This window comes from Epinephelus lanceolatus, chromosome 9 (genome assembly GCF_041903045.1).
Source record: "Epinephelus lanceolatus isolate andai-2023 chromosome 9, ASM4190304v1, whole genome shotgun sequence".
In the NCBI taxonomy this organism is placed as follows: domain Eukaryota; kingdom Metazoa; phylum Chordata; class Actinopteri; order Perciformes; family Serranidae; genus Epinephelus; species Epinephelus lanceolatus.
The window spans coordinates 26958060-26982415 of NC_135742.1; the positions used below are offsets into that span (position 1 = coordinate 26958060).

At 41.3% G+C, this 24356-nt stretch overlaps 1 protein-coding gene across 2 annotated transcripts in view; it reads right to left on the reverse strand.

Moving 5' to 3' along the window:
* Positions 1-239: 239 nt before the first annotated feature.
* edil3a (EGF like and discoidin domains 3a) overlaps positions 240-24356 on the reverse strand; it is a 148455-nt gene continuing 124338 nt past the window's right edge. For both annotated transcript variants that reach the window (XM_033620107.2, XM_033620108.2), the window contains exons 9-10: positions 13964-14119; positions 240-520 (exon numbers count right to left, since the gene is read on the reverse strand). In XM_033620107.2, the coding sequence (XP_033475998.1) occupies positions 371-520; positions 13964-14119 (306 nt within the window). In that variant the 3' untranslated portion in view covers positions 240-370. The remainder of the gene's footprint in view (positions 521-13963; positions 14120-24356) is intronic.

Below are 24356 nucleotides of genomic sequence, written 5' to 3' on the forward strand. Positions count from 1 at the left end.
TCCATGGCGACAAGTTAAAACCACAGTGAGAACCCCTCTCTCCGACTCCACCCCCACGCCCACCCCTCCCATATATATTACAGAAGTTCATTCCAAACAGGATGGTAATTCTTGAGAAGAATAAAAAGACAAAGATCACGCTTTAAAGAGGAAACTTAAAGACAAAAGTGGATCAAGGGCAGGTTTTTAAATCATTGTACAAAAAGAACAAACAGCAACCCACCACAACCAAACACGTATTCTTGAAAAATCCATTGGAAATTTATTTCTTTTTACAGGTTGCACAGTTTGTTTTTGAAATACCGGGTTGAGACACCCCAGTACGCCAAGGGACGGGGGACAATGGCAAGAAAGATGGAAGAACAGGACTTCACTCTTCCTCTGTGCATCCGAGTACTTCTGCACGCAAAGTGATCCTGCCGTACCATGACCAGGGGAGGATCCGGATGAGCCGAGCATAGATGGGTGGATCTATCACGTTCTTTCGGTGTGTGTCGTTGTCAAAGTTCCCTTGGAATACCTAAAAAGGCAAGAGCATGAATAAAAACTTCAGTCAAGTTTGGTTTGCAAGAAAAAAAACATTAATATGAAAACTGAATTTCAATGGCGCAGTACTATTTGAGGGTTTTTAGGACTTGAAACATGGTAATCAAAAGCTTTAGAAGTCAGTATGTTGTGGAAAAATATCTTCAGTGGAAAACCACAGCAACCAAATCTAATGCCTTTTTACTGGGGAGGCAGATGTAGAACATTCCTCGTGCATTTCTTGCCTGATTTCTGCAGACTTCAAGGCCTCATGCCTGAACAGGTACTGAATGAAGTGCAGCCAATCAGATCTTCAATCCAAACTCTGCCAATAACAGTACATTTTCAGAATTCAGTCCTATTCTTAGTTCTTTTCTTTTATGCACCACACATGCGAGCACATCAACAGTTTCCTCCTGTGGAAAATTGTGCGTTGTTAGAGCGGCACAGCTGGAAGTCCCACCTTCACAATTAGAGACAGACATCTATTGTTGTCTCTCCAGCTTACTGAGTGCTGTTATTAACATGCACCTTATGCTTGTTGGGCTTGTTTTCTTTCAGTTTGGTTGTAGTTTTTTTTTTTTTTAAATTTTCACCCTGGCAATAAATAAAAAAGCTTTTGGTGCTTGCCAGAAATGTTGCCATAAAAGGTAAGCTGTGTTTATCCAGTGTTGATTCTGTAAAACTTATAACATATTGTGCTACAGACTAATATGCATCCTGAATCAACATACCTAGACCTAGCCACTGGCATATCCTCCACTGAAGCGCTGAAAATCCAATTGTTTCTAATTTCAGCTAAACATTCAAGTAATTAGGAGAGAAATTTCAGTGCCTGCACTACTTTTACACCAATTCAATGACATTTAAGCGCATTTAGATAAGACTTGAAAGAACAGTTCAAGGGTTAGCTACCTACCAGATACAAATAAGCTAACTGTCATAGCATTCTGTTGGTGTATGGTAAATAGACAGTAGAAATTAAGTATATTAGGAAGAAATGTATCTACAGGGACTGCTTCATTGAAGGATATGATCATTTCAATTAAACAGACATGATTATGCCTGTGTAATTGGGATGTAATGGGACTCACTGTTGTGTGGAATGGAAAATTAGTGGGCCAAATCCAAGCAGGTGCCGTAGGCAGAGGTTGACCTTTTCAGAATAAAGCTTGAACTAATTCTCTTTGAAATAATCATAGGAGCTGGTTTGGATTTAGACAGTCAGAACATGGTCTTGATGGTTTCATTGTAACATATATGTGCTAGAGACAGTAGATATGCAGAAACCGCACAAAGGATTTTGGAAAAAAATGTTTACAGTTTTTGTGCGAACGCTAAATACCCTAAAATGGAAGGTGAAAGACAAGAGTTAAATGCTTCAGTGTTGAAAAAGACTTTATTTTCCTCATACTGTCTATGCTTAAACTCCTGTGTCCATCCTCTGTCTGAAGCGCTAGTACCTGTCTCTTTAAGCCCCCTGTCCAAACTAGGACCCTAAAATACCAGAGTAGCGACACCTTATTTTATACAGTCTATGAGAGACACACATTGGTAAAGTGGAAAATTGGTCACGTGCCCTCTAGTGGTGGGATAGTCCATTGCATATCCGACCAAGAACTGACTGAACTTCAGTATTGCTGCATTGTTGCCGACCAGGAATTCTTGAGCGTTTCAGTCAAGCGAACCTAAAAGCATAATCTACTGTAATAGGAACATCAGTGACCCGTTTACAGCCAAAAAATAACAGCTGTCTACCATAATGCTACTCTCTGCATTTTGAAATAAACAATTTATAAGCATGACTTAATATGACCAAGACATCTAAAAGTAAAAACAAGGCCATTTTCATCAATTTACAAGCAAGCGCGTGTCAGACGGGTCCATGTCATTGGTTCGACAGCCCATTGGTTCGACATCCCATTAGTCCGACTGTCCGCGGTGCTGAACGGCTCACGGCGGGCGTATGGTGCGCCGCGACCGGCTTGAGGCGGAGCAGGCTCACGGCTTATGTGTTTGCCACTTTCTTTTTCATTTTAACCCACACCATGATCTTTTCCTGACCCTAACCAAGTGGTTTTTGTGCCTAAACCTAACCAGACCTTAACCACAGGGCGTCATGATGATTTTGGAACGGACTTCGGAACAATGAGTTTAATATGGTCGGATCAATGGGATGTCGAACCAATGGGCTGTCGAACCAATGGGCAGTTCCCATGTCAGACATACTTTAAGTGAATGGGTTTTCTGGTCAGAAAGGTAATGCCCTCATGCCCCACTAGAGGGCATGTAGGGCTTAACTTCAACATACCACAGGAGTCAATGGAAGTGTCGTCAATCTGGTATTATAGGGTCCTAGTCCAAACAAGCCCAATCTGCTCTGATTGGTCAGCCTTTCTGGGCACTTTTTACAGCTTCTAAAACTAAATCCTTACAACGCAACTTATTCCAGTTGGAGTATGCTCCAAAATCATATCAGTTACCTAGAATACTGGTTCCCCTGACGTTAGCATGTTGCTACATGTAGCAGTGTACACAATGTAAACATGTGCAGTAGCGTGCCTGAAGCAGATGACCATATAAAAGAAATCCATCACAAGCTGACCTCAGCTAGTCTTGAAACTAGAAACAAAAACATTGGAAAGAGAGTGTTCAGAACAGTCTGAAATCCAAGGTTTTTGCAGTGCTTACATATGTTAACCTCATTATTTGAAAGTTTGGCCCTCTTTCAATAAGAAGAACATCCAATAATGTAACATTTTCTATATATGACAGAAAATAAGGACATCTATAATATGTCCCCTTTAGATTTTAAGCACCGCATCATAATCTGCTTGGTGAAGTAGAGAGATAGAAACTTTGCCACTGAAAAGAGTATTTGGGTGTAGTGCTACTTTGAGTGCACTACCAACAGGAAAAAAGACATTCACATAAACCTCCTTGTTAATAATAAAAAGGACAATAGACATTGATGTGAGGAATTGGTTAGACAAATTGAGTTAAAGCTTCGTCCACACAGATGGACTTAAACACTGCAAAAGCAACAGGAATCCTTTCATTGGGAACTGAAGCTTGAAAAACAAAATCTGTTCCCCTCCTGAAACAGAAGCACAGAGTTGTTTTCTGCTCCATTAAAAAAGAGATTTACACAAAATGGAGCAAACGCTAATCATTCCAGTCAACTTAAAAAAAAAAAAGGAAAAAAAGGATTAAAACACATTCACTGGTAAGGTGGCAACCTGAGAAAATAACCGCGCAATCATAGCAAAGTCCATCTATTGTCTGTATTCACTTTTCCCATTCATGATCGTAGGGGGTTGGAGCCGATCCCAGCTGTCATTGGACGAGTGGCGGACAGGTCGCCACACTATCACAGGGCTGACACATAGAGACAGACAATCAATCACGCTCACATTCACACCAACAGGCAATTTAGAGTCAACAATTATCCTAACACCTGCACATTTTTGGACCATGGGAGGAAGCTGGAATGTAAATCACATGTTCAGTGCAGGAAACACACAGCACTCTGGCCTAATGATAGGAAAAAGAAAGCCTGTCATTTTGAGTCCATATGTGTAAATGATGCCTGAGTGTGTCATCTCAACTGGAAAACAAAATGAGGCTGTGTATTGGTTACTAAGGCTAAAAATACCACATGCACTGTCCACATAGATGTGCATGTAATTCTCGGCTCTACATACACCAGTGCACTGTGAGAATTACACAACTGACTCTCGCGCAACATGCAATGAAAAACAAATTTATAACTATTAATGTTGTGGCGCAAAAACAGGGCACTGACAGATGAGACAGAGCGGCACAACCGACAGTAGCATCACATAACACTGCGGTTAGGTGAGGCATCGTTTGCAAAAACCCGGTCAAGCCAGCCCTTTGTTTGGACCCTTTGATGAGGGTCTATTCATACCGAGTGGCCAAAAAGGACGAAGAAAGACTCAGATTTCATCGATAATTTTTCACATTTTATATATGTAATAAAACCGCCGGCAAAGAAGTCCTACTACGGCCAATTTGGAGTCACCAATTAATCTGCATGTCTTTGGATTGTTAAAGGAACCTGGAGTACCTGGAGAAAACCCACACTGACACCAGAGAACATGCAAACTCCACACAGAAGGGCTCAAACCAGAATTCCTTTTGCTGTGAGGCGACAATGTTAACCACTGCACAATCCTGCTGCAAAGTGAAGTTGTAACTTCTTTTTCATTTCTTAACACTAACCTTGACACTGTTGTGTTGTTGCTACCACAGAAACTGCTACTTTCCACTCTTTTGACTGTATTATACTCTCGTCTTTATGGAGCATGCTACTCAAAAACTGACTCGCAGGTGAATTAAATTTATTCCCACAACACCACTGACACTCATGTTTAGGCATTTTGCAATTCTTCACAAGTATATAATAGCTTCCTGGGCTTGATGTCAAAATGCTCTAACGAGTGTGGTTTGTTGGCCACTTTAGCTTGATGTTGGTTTTTGTGAAAGCCTAAAACATTACAACTGGAAATTCCATTTTATTTGAGCCTATGCCGCTTCTGTTGTAAAATGATTCTCTTAAAAGCATATCATTTTATATATAAATCTTAATAAGGAGACTGTATTGGACAGATTCTATAGAAGCTGTAGGATGAAAGGTGGTTTACAGATACTGTAATAATCACTTACATGGAACATTAAGGCATCCAGCAGTGGCTCTGCATATAGGATACAATTATCCTTGATCAGTAGGAGCTAATGTGACAAGATATCAAACTTCTGCCTCCTCTTTCTCACACATACTTCCATTAATACGACTGCTTTCATGCAATCTTTTTTTCTGATGGTTTCAGTGCTTTTGTGACTTACTCTCACTGCAGACTAATGCTGCAAACATGTGACAGGTGTACGCTTTCATTACTTTCCTTATTTCATATGTCTAACACAAACGAGTGCGGGCCACTTTTTTTCATCCTACATTCTTTTTCATCATTTTCCTCCTGCAGTGAAACTCATTCTCTCCCTCTCATTTATAGTGTAGCGCGGAGCTTAGACTGTATTCAGACAAGGCTTGCATCTGCAAACAAGCAAACACTACATCACATGGCATTCTGCCCTCTCTGTCATTTCTCCCTCTTTCTCTTCATGTCCTTGGCTTCTTTCTTTAAACTTCAAATCACTTTAATTCATGGTTTAATATATTTCCAACACTGTTTCTGCCTGAAAGGTAATTTAAGAAATGTCACTTTTATGCAACATAAAGAGGTTACTTTAACATACGGTTTTGAGTGAACATAAACCAATGTTGTTTCTTACCATAACTTGTTGGGAGAGACCAGAAAAATCAGCAAGGTATTTCCAAAAGACTCAGAAGTTTGGATGACTTTAAGATGAGCTGATGTTTTTGACTTTTCCTAGATTCTCTTTTTCTGTCAGGACTCTTTGTGTTCTCTATTCAGTTAGGGAAGATAAATATGCATGATGAAGCGCATGAGTGAACAAAAGCAGTCGGTGTTCCGATACCAGGGACACTTAGGAGCTACCTTATTGTCTCACATTGTGTTTGTGTCGGACAGAGAATTGACTGATCTACAAATTAGGTCCAACACACACAACTGCAGGTAAACTTGTAAGTGTTCAAGTGCATGGCTCATAAGTACGGTTACAGTGAAAAGAGCTTATATGGATTAAAAAGCTTTGGACAGAATCATTACTACATAAATGCTGTTTAAGTAATTCCCCTATAGTAATGAAGTAGTCCACTTACAGTGTTAGTTTTGGGTCGTTTCATATGTGATAACATATGGAAAAAAGATGAAACCATGGTAACTTTATTGTTTCTACGTTACTTCCATGATATTTTGCCTCAGGGTAGCCCATCTGCTTTGAGCTGGCTATCGCTACCTGAGGCTGGTGCTATGTGGACATTGACGTCATGGTGGGAAAAATTAAGTTATTTTCTCTAAATGCCAAATGTTGTTTCCTTGAAGTTTCAAACTGCTGGCCATTGGGTTGAGTCATGGCTGGAGACAGAAAACAAATGTGTATTGCATATTTGCATATTGCACATTCTACGGAGCAGGTCAACAGATGCATGGACATTTTAATAGATCTAAATACACTGTTGCAGGGTCTATAATGCTACCAGTCTTATCCCGGTGGCTAACCACAGTACTGCAAGAAATAAATCCCCTACAGCTCAGAAAGCCATCATAATAGACCATCTGTTAAACTGTTGACAGTATCCCTTGAACAGCAGACAATGAGTTACTACTGTCTGTAAATTGAAAACCAAGATGATTTAATAAATGTCAAACTTTGTCAGAGCTTGGAAAAAGTATTTTGTATCACTATTTTTACTCCCAGGTTTCTCCAGCTGAGTACCAGACTGATGATGCACTAATGCTTTATAGAGCAGCAGCAGTATTTTCCAATTGTATGATGTTTCCACACAGTATATTAACAGTATATCACAGCATGTTCATTTTATTTTTTACTCAATAACCCTGGTGAGAGGGACATCCATTTTGAAACCAGGCAGAACACAAAATTCTACCAGTTTCTAAACCATCTTCTGTTGACGTGTTCTTCTCACTTTTTATTGTATCTCAGAACAGCAACGTTTGACATCAGGAAGCAAGAAATGTGTCACTTCCAGAAGTGTTGCCACAACGGTAATGTGACAACCAGGGCACATGATAGCACGCTATAAAAGGCAGGACAGGAAGGCCACAAAAGCAGCAGCTGATTGAAATATGACAAGAATCTCTCCTAGACTGTCTGGGGACCTGCACAGTGTCAGAGGCAATGTCTCTAAAATAAACTGTCTGGAACAGGATATGTGAAGAATCACAACAGGACAAATACTGTAATACTAGCATGGGGAAAAAACAGAAAAGGGATGAGCAAGGTGATGAATGTTTCTTCAACAACATTTTGGTAAACAACTTTAAGTATATAAAATAAGGCAGCGGCAGAAAGAAAATAAGTACAATATGCTGTATGTCATTTTGATTCACTACACCAAACACTACCAATTAAACCCAGTGGTACTCTACTGTAAAGAATGAATGTAAGCCAGTACCTCTACCCAAACCTTATAAAAGGTGTATGAGACTTTGCCAACAGTGTTTGTTGCTATGATCAAGGGTTGCAAGCTTCACAAGTATGCCATGTACTGTATAGATATCATCAGGAGTAATCAAAAACGTATAAATGCACTTATCTAATTCATTCATTTTCTGTAACTGCTTATCCTGTTAGAGGTCACGAGGGGGCTGGAGCCTATCCAAGATAACACTGGCAAGAGGCAGGGTACACCCTGGACAGGTTGCCAGACTATCACAAGGCTGACACATAAAGACAGACAACCACTCATGCTCACATTCACACCTACGGCCAATTTAGAGTCACCAATTAACCTGCACGTCTTTGGATAGTGGGAGGAACCTGGAGTACCCAGGGAAAACCCATGCCCTGCATAGAAGGGCTCCCCAACCCTGGGATTCAAACCTTCCACCCTGGATTCGAACCAGTAAACCCTCTTGCTGTGAAGTCACAATGCTAACCACTGCACTACTGTGTATTTATTTCGAGCTGTCTATGAATTACCTTTCCAAATTTTATCAGAATTGGATCAGTTGTGCAGCAGGCTTTTCCTATCCCGATAATCCTAAACAACTCCTCAATTCTCTCTGAAGATCCAATTTTGACAGTTTTTTTGACATACTGAAATGTGCCAAACTTATGTACAGTATTTACAGGCAATCACTTATGTTTACTGAATTATAGAGTTACAGTAATACAACATACCTGCCTTTGTTTTGTCCTATAAAACCTTACTGACTGGGTATCCACATGCATTGAGCTAATTCAAGAACAGAGGCGGATCCAACATAATGGCTGCTTTTAATGGTGACCTGACTGTACCAGAATCAAATTACTGTAACTACAGTAATTACAGTATTAACATACATGAATGAGGCAGCCGCTAATGCTGAAGTGCACCTTGCTGTGCCTGACCTTTAGCCAACCTCCCCAACAGCAGCAGAATGAGGACAATAGAGCAAATGGTATTTGCGCTATCTGCTAAGTACTGGGAAGTGATGTAAAACAAAGCTGTAGTTTTTTTTTTTTTAAACTCTTAGTTTAATTTAGATTCTGATGCCAAAGTCAGGCGACACTGTTGATGTGCCAGAGAAAATGAACAAACAAACAAACAAACAAAAAACTCAACCAAGGTGTTTTTACATTGTTCCAGATTAAAGGACCAGTGTATTCGATTTATGGGGATATATTGTATAATCCAGCCATCCATTCATCCATCCATCCATCCATCCATCCATTTTCAACGGCTTATCCGAAGCTGAGTTGCAGGGGCAGCAGGCTGGGCAAAGTATTTCAGATGTCCTTCTCCCAGGCAACGCTTTCCAACTCCTCCTGAAAGAGCTTGCTCTACTCCCTCCATATGTCCGAGCTCCTTACCCTATCTCTACGGCTGAGCCCAGCCACCCTTCTGAGGAAGCTCATTTCGGCCACTTGTATCCGCGACCTCATTCTTCCGGTCAGTACCCAGAGCTAATGACCATAGGTGACGTAGATGGACCAGTAAATCGCAAGCTTTGCCTTCCGGCTCAGCTCTCTCTTCACCACAATGGTTCGGCATAGTGCCCGCATCACTGCAGGGGCCGCACCAAACCGCCAATCCATCTCACGCTCCATTCTACACTCACTTGTGAACAAGATCCTGAGATACTCGAACTCCCTCGCTTGGAGCAGTAACTCACTCCCAACGCGGAGGGGGCAATCCACCATTTTCTGGCAGAGAATCATGGCTTCAGACTTGGAGGTCTGTGAATGACACGTTCATATCTACATATCTCTTCCACGGTATCTGCCATATTGTTTCTAGTTGTTTCTAATGGTTTCCAGCAAGGACAAATCAAGAAATGGCTTCAAACTGCTTCATTCAGTGTTCAGTGTAGTTCTCCTAGACACTTGGCACACGGGAGAAGATTACAACCTGCAACCTCAGCTGCTAGATGCCACTAAATCCTACACCAGACACATTAGACCCTTAAGATTAAGTCAGACATGTGGGAGCTGGTGGAGATCAAGTCTCACTCCATCGCCCCTAAGTATAATTATTTTATCCAGAGACACAAGCGTATAGGGCACACTTCTCTATGTGTGTCTTCAAACTGACCCAGAAGCCACAACTCTGCTCCCAACTATTGATTTTCTCAGGCTGGTAGAGTCACAGGTATACACATTACTAAGGCAGGCTTTGTGTGCCCCTCATACTCCATTATTTAAACCTGCTGCACGGGTCAAGAGAGCAGGACACTCAGATCCCTTTGCTCTCTGCCCTCATGTAGAAGCCTTAGCCTTCCATAGTGACACCAGGGAGACACTGCCATGCCTTCGCTGAGAGCTGCCCAGAGGAGGCAATTACACTCAAACTGAGATGCACATCTACTCCTTCTAGGACAACAATATGTATGAAGTGTTCTTTAATCCTGAGTCAATAGTTTCATGACCGCAGAAGAAAATCTGACTATTAGTGGTTATATATAAGATGATTGTATGTTCTTAGCTCTCTAACATTCAGTTACCCTCTGACCTGGAGGGCACTGAAGACTCTAATGGCTAATTAACCCCTGTGTCACCTGAGTGAAACACAATTAACCATAAATCAATGGCTTTTGTGCTTGATTGCCCCCCATCAACTGACTGTGTAAATATTGACACCCAAGGAAAGTGCAGCGGCGTGGGACTGGGCAGCGTAGTGACCCAGGTGTGGAAAGTGTGTGTGTGTGTGGGAATGCGGCCGAGCCGATATGTACAATCATGGAACGTATCCCACTTTAATTATGTTTAAACAGTAGACTATGTTCTTATTTGTCTCAGTTACAAGTGCAATACACAGGTATTTGGGATTTGTGTATACAGAAAAGGCAAACAAGGCACTCTATGGATTTTGTAGAAGGATACTGTTGCTTGTGTGTGTGTGTGTGTGTGTGTGTGTGCCCTGCTTTGACAACATCTGTATTCTGACAGAGCCTCCTCTCTCAATCTAGATCTAACTGCCTGCAGCCTCTGCCACACAGGAGCTGGAGGGGGGAGCTGAGAAGAATACTTACAAGCCTCTACCACTGTGCCCGAACCAGACACCCAGACGTACACGCACACACACACACACACACACACACACACAATCACAGTATATCCCTGCCAAGTCAAGCATTGTGGTGTGGCAGGAGGAGCCTCGGGAGTCCAACAGCCAAATGTGTCCTCTAGCATTAATGGCTGCTTCAGCTGACTGAAGGGGGAAAACACCTTGAAGAATCACACATCTGAACAGCCCCTTGGCTCCGTCTGGGGACAAACTGATTGACATTCTCAGAAGCCTTGCTAAACACGCCTGCCCTCTAATACAGAGCACACACACACTCAGATTGACTGCCTATCCTTGGTTTTGCTCTGTCTTATACAAGCAATATCATCACGGGGGGCTATGGATGGTTATGAATATGGCTTAGTTTAAAGATATTTTAAATCCACGTGTAGGTTGACGAAAGTAGCGCTCCAACTGAGTTATTCCTGAAAATGATATTTAAAAATAAAACATAATAAACATGAAAAGTTCCTGAGATATCTCCAGTAGTTTTCTCTCCTCCCCTTTGCTATCTCCAGATGATGCTTGCCAGGCCTTCGGAAGTCATCCAGTGCTCAGTATTGAGATTGCTTGGGTGGAAGTCATGCTGAGCATGCAGTGGCCCATATCCAAAGATCATTGTGGGTGTTGAAATTATAAACTCCTCAAGCAAAGAATGTGAACTGCACAGATGGAAAAATATTTCCAGGCACTGGCTGGTGCAATGGCTGGTGCACTGGCTGCGCAGCAAGGATAAAGGCGTAAATTGACATCTGGCTATTGAGGGGTGTTATTTGCCTTAACAAGGTGCTGTCACATTTCAGATTTAGGTCGACTACACTGAGCCAAAGAAAATAAAAATCCTGTCCTTTGAAAAAAAAAAAAAATCTAATTTTGAAATGCCAGTCGAAGTTCTCACATAACCTCTGCTCAGCATCAGTTTTTATGAGAAAACCCGACATCATAGCTGATGCTTTCATGTGCACAGACTGCAGGGCATGGACTGCAGTTGAACTATGAAATCGAGTATGACTGCAAATTAAAGACTAAAGGATTGCAAGCCATTAGAAAACAATCTGCCAGTGCTTTCATATTGGATTATTATTTTTGGGTGAAATAATTTGCATGAATAAATGAATGTGTGTCAATGTGTATTAAAGATCAAATGTAGCACAATCTAAATCAATTTATCTTCATTATAAATCAAATACTAGGCAAAATAATTGTCTGAAGGCACTGAAATTTGAATTATCTATGCAAACTTTTACACTTGGTCACACAGTATTAGGCAAAACAAAACTCTTTCAATTAAAGCAGTGATTGCTTTTTTTTTTTTTTTTTGCAAATATGACAAAAGTTATTTTATATAGGCTAACTGTCAGTATTTTTTACAAAAAAATAAATAAATTGAAAAAAATCATGCTCCTCTGCCTCCTCATAGTGCTCATAATGGCTTATGCACAAATCATGAAAACAACCAGTCAGAACTGAGGAGTCTCTAACACAGCTGTCAATCATGTCAATTACTGATTGCATTGATTGACAGCCACGCTCTCTGAAAATGGCCTGTGACTGGCTGAAGTCTCCCGTCATGGTCTGAAAACAGATCCAAGCCGAGGTGCAGAAGTCTCTCAGACCACTTGAATTACAATATGCTCAACGGTTATCACGGCATTTTTGCCTAATGATGCCAAAATTAAACTGCCTACCCCATCTTTAATGCCCAGCTCAGACCAAAGATTTGTGATGAGACGAGTTGAAACAGGCAACTGCTTGCAATGCGCCGTTCTGCAACGTTCTAAAAACCTGCTGGTTCACACCGATGTAAAAAGGTGAGATGGTGTATCATCTCTATGCAACATAAGCACATACAGTGAGCAGCAGCAGTGACCCCACCATCTCACCTTTTGACTGAAAACTGCCTCCGCTGCTGGGCGCCGTGCTTCGGTTCAGTGTCCGGTGTGTCCAGGGCGTTATGTCAACAACGCTACATGAAGGCGATGAATGACTTTTTCTCTGCAGTGTGAAAACGGCAGCCACTTAAACCACTGACTGTGCACTCCGCCGCCAAGTGGGCAGGGGTGGTAATTGCAACCGGCTTTCAGATTTTCCGGTCATTGTTGTAAAAAACGGTCAGTGACCGAGAATATTAACGTGACCCCTGTTCCAAGGTAATGAAAACACAACCATTCTTATTTGTAGGTGATTATAAACTAATGAAAACATGGTTAGGAATATTATAATTAATTTCTGCCAACCGATGCCCCTTAATCCTACACACTGGAGACACACATTTTAATAGTTGGATTTTGATTCATGCATTCTTTATACAATCTGAAATATTTTGAATTATGCTCAAGACATAAATGACAGTTTAAATTACACCACATATTAGAAAAGAACAGATTATACAGTATTTAAACAATACATCATAACCTCAGTGTATAATAACGAGTGATTACATGCACGTCTGCAGTATTTGCACTGTGCGAATTACATGTATGAATTCTACTAGATGTCAGTGTCCTGATTTTCTATAGTCAACACACCAGACTACATGAATAAGCAGAACAAGCCGGGCTTATCTTTCAATAACAAGGCAAGAGAGAAAAGTAAACACTACCTCTCCTGCCACCAGTATCTGAAAGACAAGGGGCTTCAGCTTTAGCTGTAACCCTGCGCCTGCAGCTCTCCTGATATCAGCGGAGAGGCTGCTGCAGCCCTGCTCTGTCTGTTGTCGTGGGCGATTGGAATGGACATGTACTCTGTTGAAGGGCCGTAAACAAGATTTTCAGCATAGCTCTGGCCAGGCCAGGTTGACAGCACAGTCTTATCTGATCTCAAACCAGAGAGAGGCGGTAGAACAAACCAGGCAAGCTCAGTTTGAGCCGCAGATAAGACGAAGCTAAAGGGAAGTGGAAGGGAGAAAAAGACAGGTCCTGAAATGGACATTTTCACACTCAATACTGAAAAGAAAGTTTTTGACATTTGCAGCATTATGTTTTCGGCTGCTTCAGGTTTCTGTACCACCTGTGAATTTTTGTGCTGACTCTCTCTACCCAGAATGCCCCTCTGCTTCGTGATGTGATATATAATTCAAAACTCACAGTACTCACTGTTCCCAAAGACACACTTTTATGATTCTACAGTATTTTTCAGTATGATTGCTGTGTGTACATGACAACTATACACAGTTTTGTCAGTTAATATGTTGTAGACGTGGCTTAAGACTGTGCAGTTTGTCTTTGATTGTGGTTATTATGGGCTGTGTGAGCTTCTTACCTTGTCCTTCCCCTGTTTCTCATCTTGATATATATTCCACCGCTCCCCGTCGTTGCTGTACGCAAGTTTGTATGAGCCAACAAACTGCACATGGCCAAAGTCTTTAGCTCCCTGGGTGATGATGCCTGTGACCTTGGTGGGCACGAGCAAATCCACCTGAAAGAGGAAGGAAACATAGATTAATAAAGTATAATGATACATCTCGAGGAACTAAGCTGATGAAAAAGTGTCAGAGACGCTACATTTTCACAATTTAGTCAGCATCTTTTTCCCCCCTCTGATGTCATCGGTGGATTTGCTGTATAAAGACACTGGGTGCAAAATGTCAGTTTCAATTATTCACAGAATATTGAACAACAAGGCTAAGTCCACAACCTCGCCTCAGCAAAACAGAAATCGCACGCCGCAGCAGCTTCTGAGACCCGGACTGATCCATTTGGGTTAATTTTTAATAGGTTCTCATTTGTTGCAAACAATTTACGACGCTGGGATGTGATGCAGTAAACACACAAACTGTCACTTATACTGACATTTTAGGATTCAGTGATGCTTCATTATTGAGAAAAGTACACAAAATTGTTGGGTTAAGATTTAGAACATAGTTAAGATGAACCCTAAAATGTACCAGAGCTCCAACACATTTACCTGGTTCACTGTGGTTCAGGAAAATAGCTATAATGTCTTAAACAGGTCAAGCTTTTTTCTAAGTAGAACTTTTCCACCATATTAATTATGTTAAATGAATAATGTATGTGTATGTATGTATGTGATGTATCTAAAGCTAAGCAGAAGACGTAACCTACTGACATGGGCGTTACAGTGCAGTGTGAAAATACAGCTTTTATTTTAATAAAGGACAGTATTATAAAACATGTCCCTCCCACTGAGCTTTCATAAGACTAAAGCAGCAGGTGTTGTGTAATGTTAGTGTTCTTTCCACATAATGGAAATCTTTCTCCGCTTAAAAGGAACCTTTACATCTCTGTAGCACATTCAACCAAATGTTTATTGCTGTTTTGTATACAACAAAAAACCTTTAATACTTGTAAATATTGAAAAAAAAAGACAAATACAGGGTGTGAATTTTCCATAGCTTCCCAAAAGATTCACTTTCTTTGAAAGAGCATGTTGTTTTATACTAATGTAAGAAGATGTAAATAATTGATAGCGCTGCCTTCCGGATTTCCAACCCTTTAAATGCTAATAGCCGAAATGTCATTGTAAAACTGTCTGGCTTATCACATACATCTGTGCAGCACCGTTTCGCCGTCAATACAGGATGAAAAACAGTGTGCGACTTGGCATTTTGCCGTCACATGGGAAGATAGTGGCAAAATTTAGAACAGAGAGAGCAAAAGGGAGAAAAACATGCGCATGCAGATTTATTCATTTTGCTGAATATACACAACATTGAGGCAACCATACATCAAACTAATTGGCCTGGTCATAGGCCAACATATACTGAGTCACACGGCTCTGACAGATCCTAAAAAGGAGCCCTGCATAGATTAAGCAAATAAGCAAACAAACTGAATGCATGAGTTATGGCTCAGTTTCATTCCACCTCCCAGTCTTGACACATTGCAGAACACCACTGTGCATCTCAGCACATCGCGCCACACGTTTATCGCCTGCAATATGTTACAAACCCTGAGCCTTTTTTTTCCTGAGCAGTGATGTGAATAAGCTCACTCAGAGGTTACATCTCTCATGATGTTTAGACCCCACTCAAGAGCTTCTCTTTCCTTCCAGCTGTTTTAAGATTGAGGCCTGCTCCCTGGGTATTAGACAGGTCTTCTTAAATGCAGACCCCCTGCTGTGTACATAAGCAGGCAAAGAGCCGGGTCCTGACACACATGTGGACAAAGCCATGCCTTAGCGAGTACAAAGCAAACTCATGGCTTTCTAAAAAGGCATCCAAGTGGATAAACTCCCAGTTCTCCATTTGTGAGATGTTAAGCAAATGAAAGTGGGACAACAGGCATTTAAGTTTGCGTGCAGACATAATTTTACTTTTAACAATGCTGTGGTTACAGGTATGCAATTATGCAAATGCTGCACAGTATGTATGCATGCTTCATTTGTTGTGAATACACTATTTATGAAGTTTCTTAAATGGAAGCAGCCTCTGCTTCTATTTGGGTGTAAAGTGATGCTCATTTCCGTGTCTGACTGTGTGGAATACTTTCCTGTGATGTATAGGAATACCTTTAAACAACAGCTCTGTTATTATTACAATAATGTCACAGCATCCTGCTGGATAAAGGAGGGCAGAAAGGAACAGTGGCAGGGGCTGCTTGGTTGATTTAGAGGGGCATGACACCTTGCATTGTGAGGCTTTGATTATCCTCCAGTCGCAGAACGTTGAGGTAATCTCGTTCTACCCAAGCAGTCAAGTTTGCCACAAAAACAAAGGCAGGCTTGAAGGGGAACCTGTAATTGCTGTCACAGGTAGCGGTCAAAAAATACAACCGCCCCTAGCGACGCCGGCTCTCAACACTTTGATGGCCCAAACTGAATTAGGGAGCGAGATAAGCTTGTTAAAGCAAGGCCTCTCCTCCAGCCCCCACCTTATGTTCTTTCTTCCATCACACTCTCAACCCCATTCCCTCCTCCACGAGCGGTTAACCCAGACAAACTAGGAGTGTGTGAAGTCTTTGTGGCAATATCTGAACGCTCATGGCATACTTGTTTCAAAGAAATATAACACGAGAATCAATTGCAGGATTTTCGCTTGCTGTATCTGAGATTAAAAAGTAAGATCCATGTAGCTCTAATCTAAGCCTGCAGTTTTCCCAACAACACAGCTGCACATCCAAAAGGGAGACAGGGTCAATTACTTATTTGTACTTCTCTTTGATGGCAGCATGTGAAGGGGCAACACTTGCACACATCTGCCAGACAAACACTCATCTCCTCTGCTCATTAAGATGAGAGTTGGTGTGCAAATCTTGTGTCCCTATTTGAAGTGGCTTTGCCATCGCAGGATAAAGTGATTAATGCAGCGAGAGGCAGCTTCATAAGGAGCCGAACGAGGCCCAGTTTCTTTTTTTATAAATACATCACTTGCATACATAGCATCCTGCTGACACCCTCTCTCCAGCTGTGCTAATTTAACTGTATGTGTTGAAGACTCATTTAATCTTCAAAGCCTGGGGGATATGTGTGTGTGTGTGTGTGTGTGTGTGTGTTAGTGTGCGTGTGTGCGAGATGCATATTTTCTGTATGTTCTCCGAGGTCACAGTGCAAAGATTCTGAATTGCGTACACACAACTCACAGAGGAATGAGGAGGACAGTGCTATGGCCCATCAAGCCCACAACGGGGCAGCCATCATTAAAGCTTAAAGCTGTGGAGAGAAAAACACCCTGATTCACCGCTCTTCTCTCAACAGGAAGTCTCAAAACATCGACGGTAGGTCTTAAAAACTGGAGTTGTGGTGTTTACAAGAAGTCGGAAAACAGGAGGTATGAAGGGTCTTATGAAAAATGCTTTTGGGTTGCATTATGGGAAATGTAGGATCTAGCCTTTCTAGAGTGTTACCCACACTAGAGAAGTCAAGTTGCTTTGATTTTGACTTTTTTTGTTTTTGAATCTTTCTCTTCTAAGTCCCACCAACTTTGTGATAGTACAATACTAAATGGCTGCTCCCTCCAATTCAGTAAGTGTTATCTTTATTCAGAGGAAACTACAATTTAGATAATAAAATCAAAGTAGTTGTAATAAAGGAGAATGGAGACAATTAATCCATATGGCACACAGTTAAAGACACCTGCCCATTTACATGTACATGCACAAAAGACATTTAAAGTCTAGGCTCTATAGGTCTATGTTTTTGACTCCTGGTCCTCAGGGTTCAAGCAAAAATCTTCTAGCTCCTGATGACCAGGATGGAAAACCACACAGAGTAGGGTTGGGTGAAATGACAGTATACACTGAGCAATGCAAGAAATGTGTAATAAAAGTGTGAGTGGCAGGGATTTGGCAAAACTATTTCTACAGTACCACTGGAGCAATTCATGACAAGCTAGGTGGCAAATTGGGACTGGATTCTCGCGTCATATTGAGAATCTAGTTGCCTCGCACGGTAATGTGTTTGGGCAGACATTTAGGGGGAGGGTAAAGTTGTAAATACAAAAACCTGTAACACCGGAAATATTGTTGTCAAGAACTTTAAAGCTTCAATTTTGTAAGAATTTTAGTCTTACTTTTTTTTAATCTTTTTGTTTTTGAAGTGTTGTCTCATGTGAGGCAGTTGTTCTTTTGTTTGTATGAAAACTCCAAATAAAAGAAGATAAAAACCCAAAGTGATGAAGTATGGTTATTTTAAACCAATTCTTTATTTACAGAACAATTATTGTATTGTGACATATGCCATTACCGTGACATAAAATTACATAAACTGTGGAGACCAGTAAAAACACTAAGTAAAGCAGTTTCACATTACTAAACACTGTTTCTTTAATATTGCCTGGCATGTCAGGGATGGACAGCTAGCCCAATGTGCGCTCACCTTTTATCTCTGATAACTTTAGGTCGAGGCATTTAGGCTGTTTTTACCAGGAGCCGAAAACAAAGGGAACAAGTGATTTAAACAGGTTAAAACACTAAATGAATCAGTTTCATGTAAAAAAAAATAAAATAAAGAAAAATCTGTGTTTTTTTATACAAATGGCTGTATCTTGAGCCAATGTTTGGTTTGTCCGTTCTGGGCCACTGTAGAAACATGGCTGTACAACATGGCGATCTCCATGGATAAGGACCTGCTCCATAGGTGGATAAAAACGGCTCATTCTAAGGTAATGAAAACACAGTGATTCTTATTTTCAGGTGATTATACATTAAAGAAAACACACTTATTATACTTTATGTTATTTCTGCCAATGCATCCCCCTAAATCCTACACACTGGACCTTTAAAAGGTAACACCAATAACCATGTTATAATTGATACTAATTATTACAGAGTAAATAGACAGTGGATATTCAGACGCTATCACTGTTATGGTATGGAGGGAAAATCTAGAGCCCATCAGTGTGTTTTTGGCCACCAGTGACCCAACTGATCTCAATCTACATGAACTTTTACACGAGATGTCAGATCTGCCTGCCACCTGAACACAGTATTACACCAGAGAAAACTACTTTGTGCTGTTGCAACACCACCATCTCCAGAAAAGCCCCTTAACCCGAAAAGCAAAGCTAAAATGACTCAAAAACGAGAGATGAGGCTGAAGGCAGACAATTTCCAGGCAGATGGCTGACTGAGTACAGCACTTCTCCACTGAGTGCAAAGAAAAGCCCGTTTGTGTCATGACACCTTTCTGAGTTTAAAAATGTGCCATTCCACACAGAGGTGAGCTCTGGCTAAGCCAATTCCATGAGATGTGAAGAGCCTCGCTGAGCTTGAAAGGTTGTTATGTGACATGTATGGCTTTTTCTGTGTGAAAGCACATGGTCACAGAAAGTGCCAGGAAAATGAAAATGAACAGATCTGAAATAGGGTACGGCGTACTCTACTCAGCAATAACACCCGCCCAAACAAATTAGACTGAAACTCATATTCATTAATTTGGTTTGTTTTGTTTATTACTGTCAAAAACAAACAGCCTGTAGTCTGTCATAGACTTAGCCTGTTGGACAAAGAAGCCCTAATGACTTATTCAAATGCAAAATCTGGGGTGCTGATTATAAATAGCTGCAGGTCAAAATGAATAAAATGAGTAAAAAAAAGTTTCTTGAGAGCCAACAGCTTGCTGATGGCCAAATTTAAATATTTTGAGAAGGTACACCTTTATACCTTCGGCCAGCCTGTCACACAAGGCAGCGCCGAGCATGTTCTGTAACCTCCATAACAAATCCACAAATGAACCCACAGGTCCTACCTGATGGATAAAAACTATTTCTTTAAAATGATAAAACACAAACAACAAACATGTTTCTGTGTGTACCTTGGGTTACAAGTTAATTATGTGGAATGAGCTGTTTCAAAGTGTATAACTAAATTTGAGGATGGTGTGATAGTTTGATTAAATATCACTGTCACTTACTATAGCTGTCAGCGAGAGTAATACATTCTCTTTTAAATTTCAGTATGGCTTTTATGTGGCACACACATGCTGCTACACATTGAATCTTCTTTCTGACACCTTTTGTGACCGTTGTTTCCACATGGGGTGGTGGGATGTCAGAAGCTATAAATGCCTACTGAGCGCTCACACAGAGAAAGCGAGGTGTGCAGACAGTCTGAAGTGTGACTCAGTTGCCTTGGAGCATTAAGGGTAGTAAAGGCGATGTCATATAGAGAAACTCCCCTCATGGCAGCCACATATTTTCTCGGGCTGGTCACTTTGGTTCTGACCACATTCCAGCATGAACATAAACATTTTCCCTTTCTGGAAATTTGACAGGCATATAATGTTTTTGAAAGTGCTAAATGTGGAATGTGAATCAATTGCACTCAGCTGAAAGAAGCATCTGCATGTGGAATGAGCCGTCCTGACCGGAGGATAGATGTCTTTGTTACAGAGCAGGACGACTTGTTCTGGCAGTACATTAAGAGAGTCAGCTGGTTGGCTGGTCAAGGCACATCTTACAGCCAAAAAGCTGGGGATATAAATACGGGAAAAGCAGCGTGCTGTGACTCACACTGCATTGCAATATGGTGGCAAGCAGACAAATTTGTAAGCCAAATGGTTTTACATGGCAAGGACATCGCTATGCATTGAACGTCCTCCCCCTTCATCCCCTCCTCCCTACTCTTCACTCCAGTCTTCATGCCAGCACACTTGCATGAAGCAATGCTGCACATAAGCTAACTGAAATTAAATGCTTTGTTATTCTGTCTAAAAATACCAGCCATTTCTCCATCTTCACAGTATATGCTTAGACACATAATGAGCATGCATGTAGATAACCTCAGATGATCTGCAAAGACCAGAATGAATCTCTTTCAAAAACAGGAAGCTCACAGTACTGTAGTTTCACATTTTTAGCCATGGTAACGGATGGCTCTAAGGATGCCAATGTCTGTCTGACAGTCTATCAATATACTATATTGGCCTTGAACTTTAAAGCAGATTATCAATGGTGCCCTGAGGATAAATCCTGATTTTGGTTATCCCCTGGCTTCCTATCTAACGCCACTAATATATCCTAATTTTCATTTATCCAGTCAAATATCTCAGTATCTTCTTGATGACTGGGCACAGCATTTTATACAGACATTCATGGTCCCCAGAGGATGTATCGTAACGACTTGGTGATGCCCTAACTTTTCCTCTTGTGCAACCATGAGGAAAATACTTGTGGTTTTGATATGAAATTTGGTACAGATCATAGAAAGAGAGTGAGAGTAGAATGGACATTCCTCTACAAATCAACATAGTAGGATGGCCAGAGCGACCATTGCAAAGAACTGTAACCACTGTAATACGTTAATGTTCATGTAAACCAACTCTTGGAAAGTCGTGAACTTACTATGCTGAGGTGAGATTTTGCAGTGATGACCATATGAGCAGGGGAGAAGAATGAAGCATGGAAAGGCGTCTTTTGTGCTCTCTGTTGCTTTGCTACTAAAGAGGAATTAAGTTTTGCTGGTTTTAATTGCAGCACACTGGTGTAGTGGTTAGCATTGTCGCCTCACAGCAAGAGGGTTCCTGGTTCGATCCCAGGAGGGAGCCCTTCTGTGCAGAGTTTGCATGTTGTCCCAGTGTCAGTGTGGGTTTTCTCTGGGTACTCCAGCTTCCTCCCACAGCCCAAAGACATGAAGGTTAGATTAATTGCTGACTCTAAATTGTCCGTAGGTGTGAATGTGAGTGTGAATGGTTGTCTGTCTCTATGTGTCAGCCCTGCGATAGTCTGTACTCCACCTCTCGCCCAATGTCGGCTGGGATAGGCTCCAGCCCCCTGCGACCCCCAGCAGGATAAGTGGTTACGGAAAATGAATGAATGGTTTTAATTACATCATATTTCATGTTATCAATGTTTGTAATGTCAGATGTCAGTGAGATTTCTCTTATGTTTTTAATGTTCGCTCGCTAACACACCAGGTGGGCCGGCTGTGGCTCAGAGATAGAGTGAGTAGTCCACCAATCGTATGATTCGTGGACGGCCAGTCGAAGTATCATTAAGCAAGATACTGAACCCCAAATTGCTCGTGGTGGTTGTTCCATTGGTGTGTGAGTGTGTTAAAAACTGAGTAGCAGGTGTCGCCTTGTATGCTAGCCTCATCCACCAGTGTATGAATGTGTGTGTGAATGGGTGAATGTGAAGTGTAAAAAGCGCTTTGAGTGGTCACAAGACTAGACAGGCTCTATACAAGTGCAGGTCCATTTAACACACCAGGACACACAGATATTGATCATTCTGAATGTGATTACAGGCCCAGGCTACATGATGAGCATCAACAAAAGACAGAGAAAAGAAAAATGCCAGCTTAGTGTGTACCACTGGCATAAATAGCGTTCTCAAACCAGTGAGTGTGACACACACAGCCCCGCTGATGTGTTGTCACCACAACAACTAAGAAAAATGGGTTTCAAACTGTCAAATGACCTAAACATTAGACCTGCATGTTAGCATTCTGTTGTTAGCATATAGCTCAAGGCACCACTTGCAGAGTTGGTAGCAGGGCTGTAAACACTTAGTTTTATTATCAGTAGAACACATACTGTAGACATATGTGACAATGCTGTGAGCTTCCTGGTTTTCTAAAGGAGATTTTGTCATGTTCAGGGGCTTGACAAATGCTGCTTGCTTAATCCCCCTTTAATAAAGTATAGTTGAGGCTGTGTTTGTGTATAATTATAATGCTAACATTTGAATAAAGTTGGTTTAGAAAGCTTACATCCCACACACCTGCATGGTCAGCTTTTCTGTTTTGTAGACATCCTTTTCAATATCTATAATTTAACACAACAACTTGAGTGCTTTAAAATAGAAAGTGCACATTTAGACCATTAAACTGATATTTAATTCCTATTCTTTCCTCCACAACAAAGGCAGCCTTCCAGAGCACACAGCTATAAAACAGATGGAGCCTCAGTTCAGCATGTCAAGTTAAGTCTAAATGGTTGCATGAACCAATGGAGGGAACTGGCCATGGCAAAAGGAACAGGAAGGAAATCAACCATGGTGGTCTGATCATTTGGAGCCATTACAGCAAGGAGAACAGCATCTAAAGAACAAGCGAGCTGCATAGTGTGTCAGCATGAGTGAAGAGAGAGACTCAGATCTATATGCGTAAAAAATAGCCTTGACGCTGCAATAGTAAGGGACTTTGGGGATTTCACACTCTGTTTAATGTTCACTGTGACTAGACATGGACACTTACTCACTGATAAAATCTAAAGTAGTCTGTCTCCCTGTGTGATCTTGTCTGAAATCAAATCTGTAATTCATGCTGGAGGGAAAAAAAATGCTTTCTGTTGGAATATTCAGCGAGTGTAAAATGTGAAATGATTTAGTGGCCTAAAATTCAGTGTTCCGATTCTAACAATGTTTTTTTTTTTTTAAAGGTCCTGCAAATAGGTGAGTTAAAAATAAAACCGTTTATGACTCTGGCTGCGGCACTTACAGCTCATCATACCTCGCTTCTCTCTTCCCTTTCCTGCTTCTCACATGGTCTATAAAATATTCATATGGATTTCTCACACGTGTGCGCGCATACACACACACTCTCTGCACACAAAGCATGATGATGTGCTTCACACGCAATAAAAAAGGGAAGCATGAAATTGGGAAATAGATAACATTTATGGACATACTGTAGGTGGTCTACGCAATACGACACTCACCCTAAAATGAATCAATGCTTTCGATGGAGCCTTAGCTTAACTTTGGACCGTTCTGAATTAATCATAATACCGCATGTAGCAGTGCTGCCTAAGTGTAGTCCACACTCTCCTGGGTGCGCAACATAAAGATGTCTGATTTAAACGTAGGATATCCTGCTTGTCAAGAGATGGCTTAGAGACACTGTCTGAAACCATGAGATACACATGCAGAACACATTGGACCCAGTCTCTGCTGCACTGATTTAAGCTCTGGCGCCTTCACTTCTGACAATTCCTGCAGATCCCACGATTACAGCAGGCGCTGCTGCAGACTCATGAATCACTCATCCCAAGATAAAAACAGATAAATGCATCCTACGTTGGCTGAGAGGGAGTGAGTGGGACAGAGGTAGAGAGGGAGAGGGAGATGAGGATCGGGATGTGGTGTTGAAGGATAAGATGGCTCCCTTGGATAATGAAAACAAAAGAGTAACATTACACAGGTTCCGAGCAGACCTGTACATTTAAGGCTACAGTATAGGGAGGGGACGCTAAAAACCACCCAATTGAATCAGGGAAGCAGATGGATTTACCATCCCTTCCATAACTTCATTTGGGA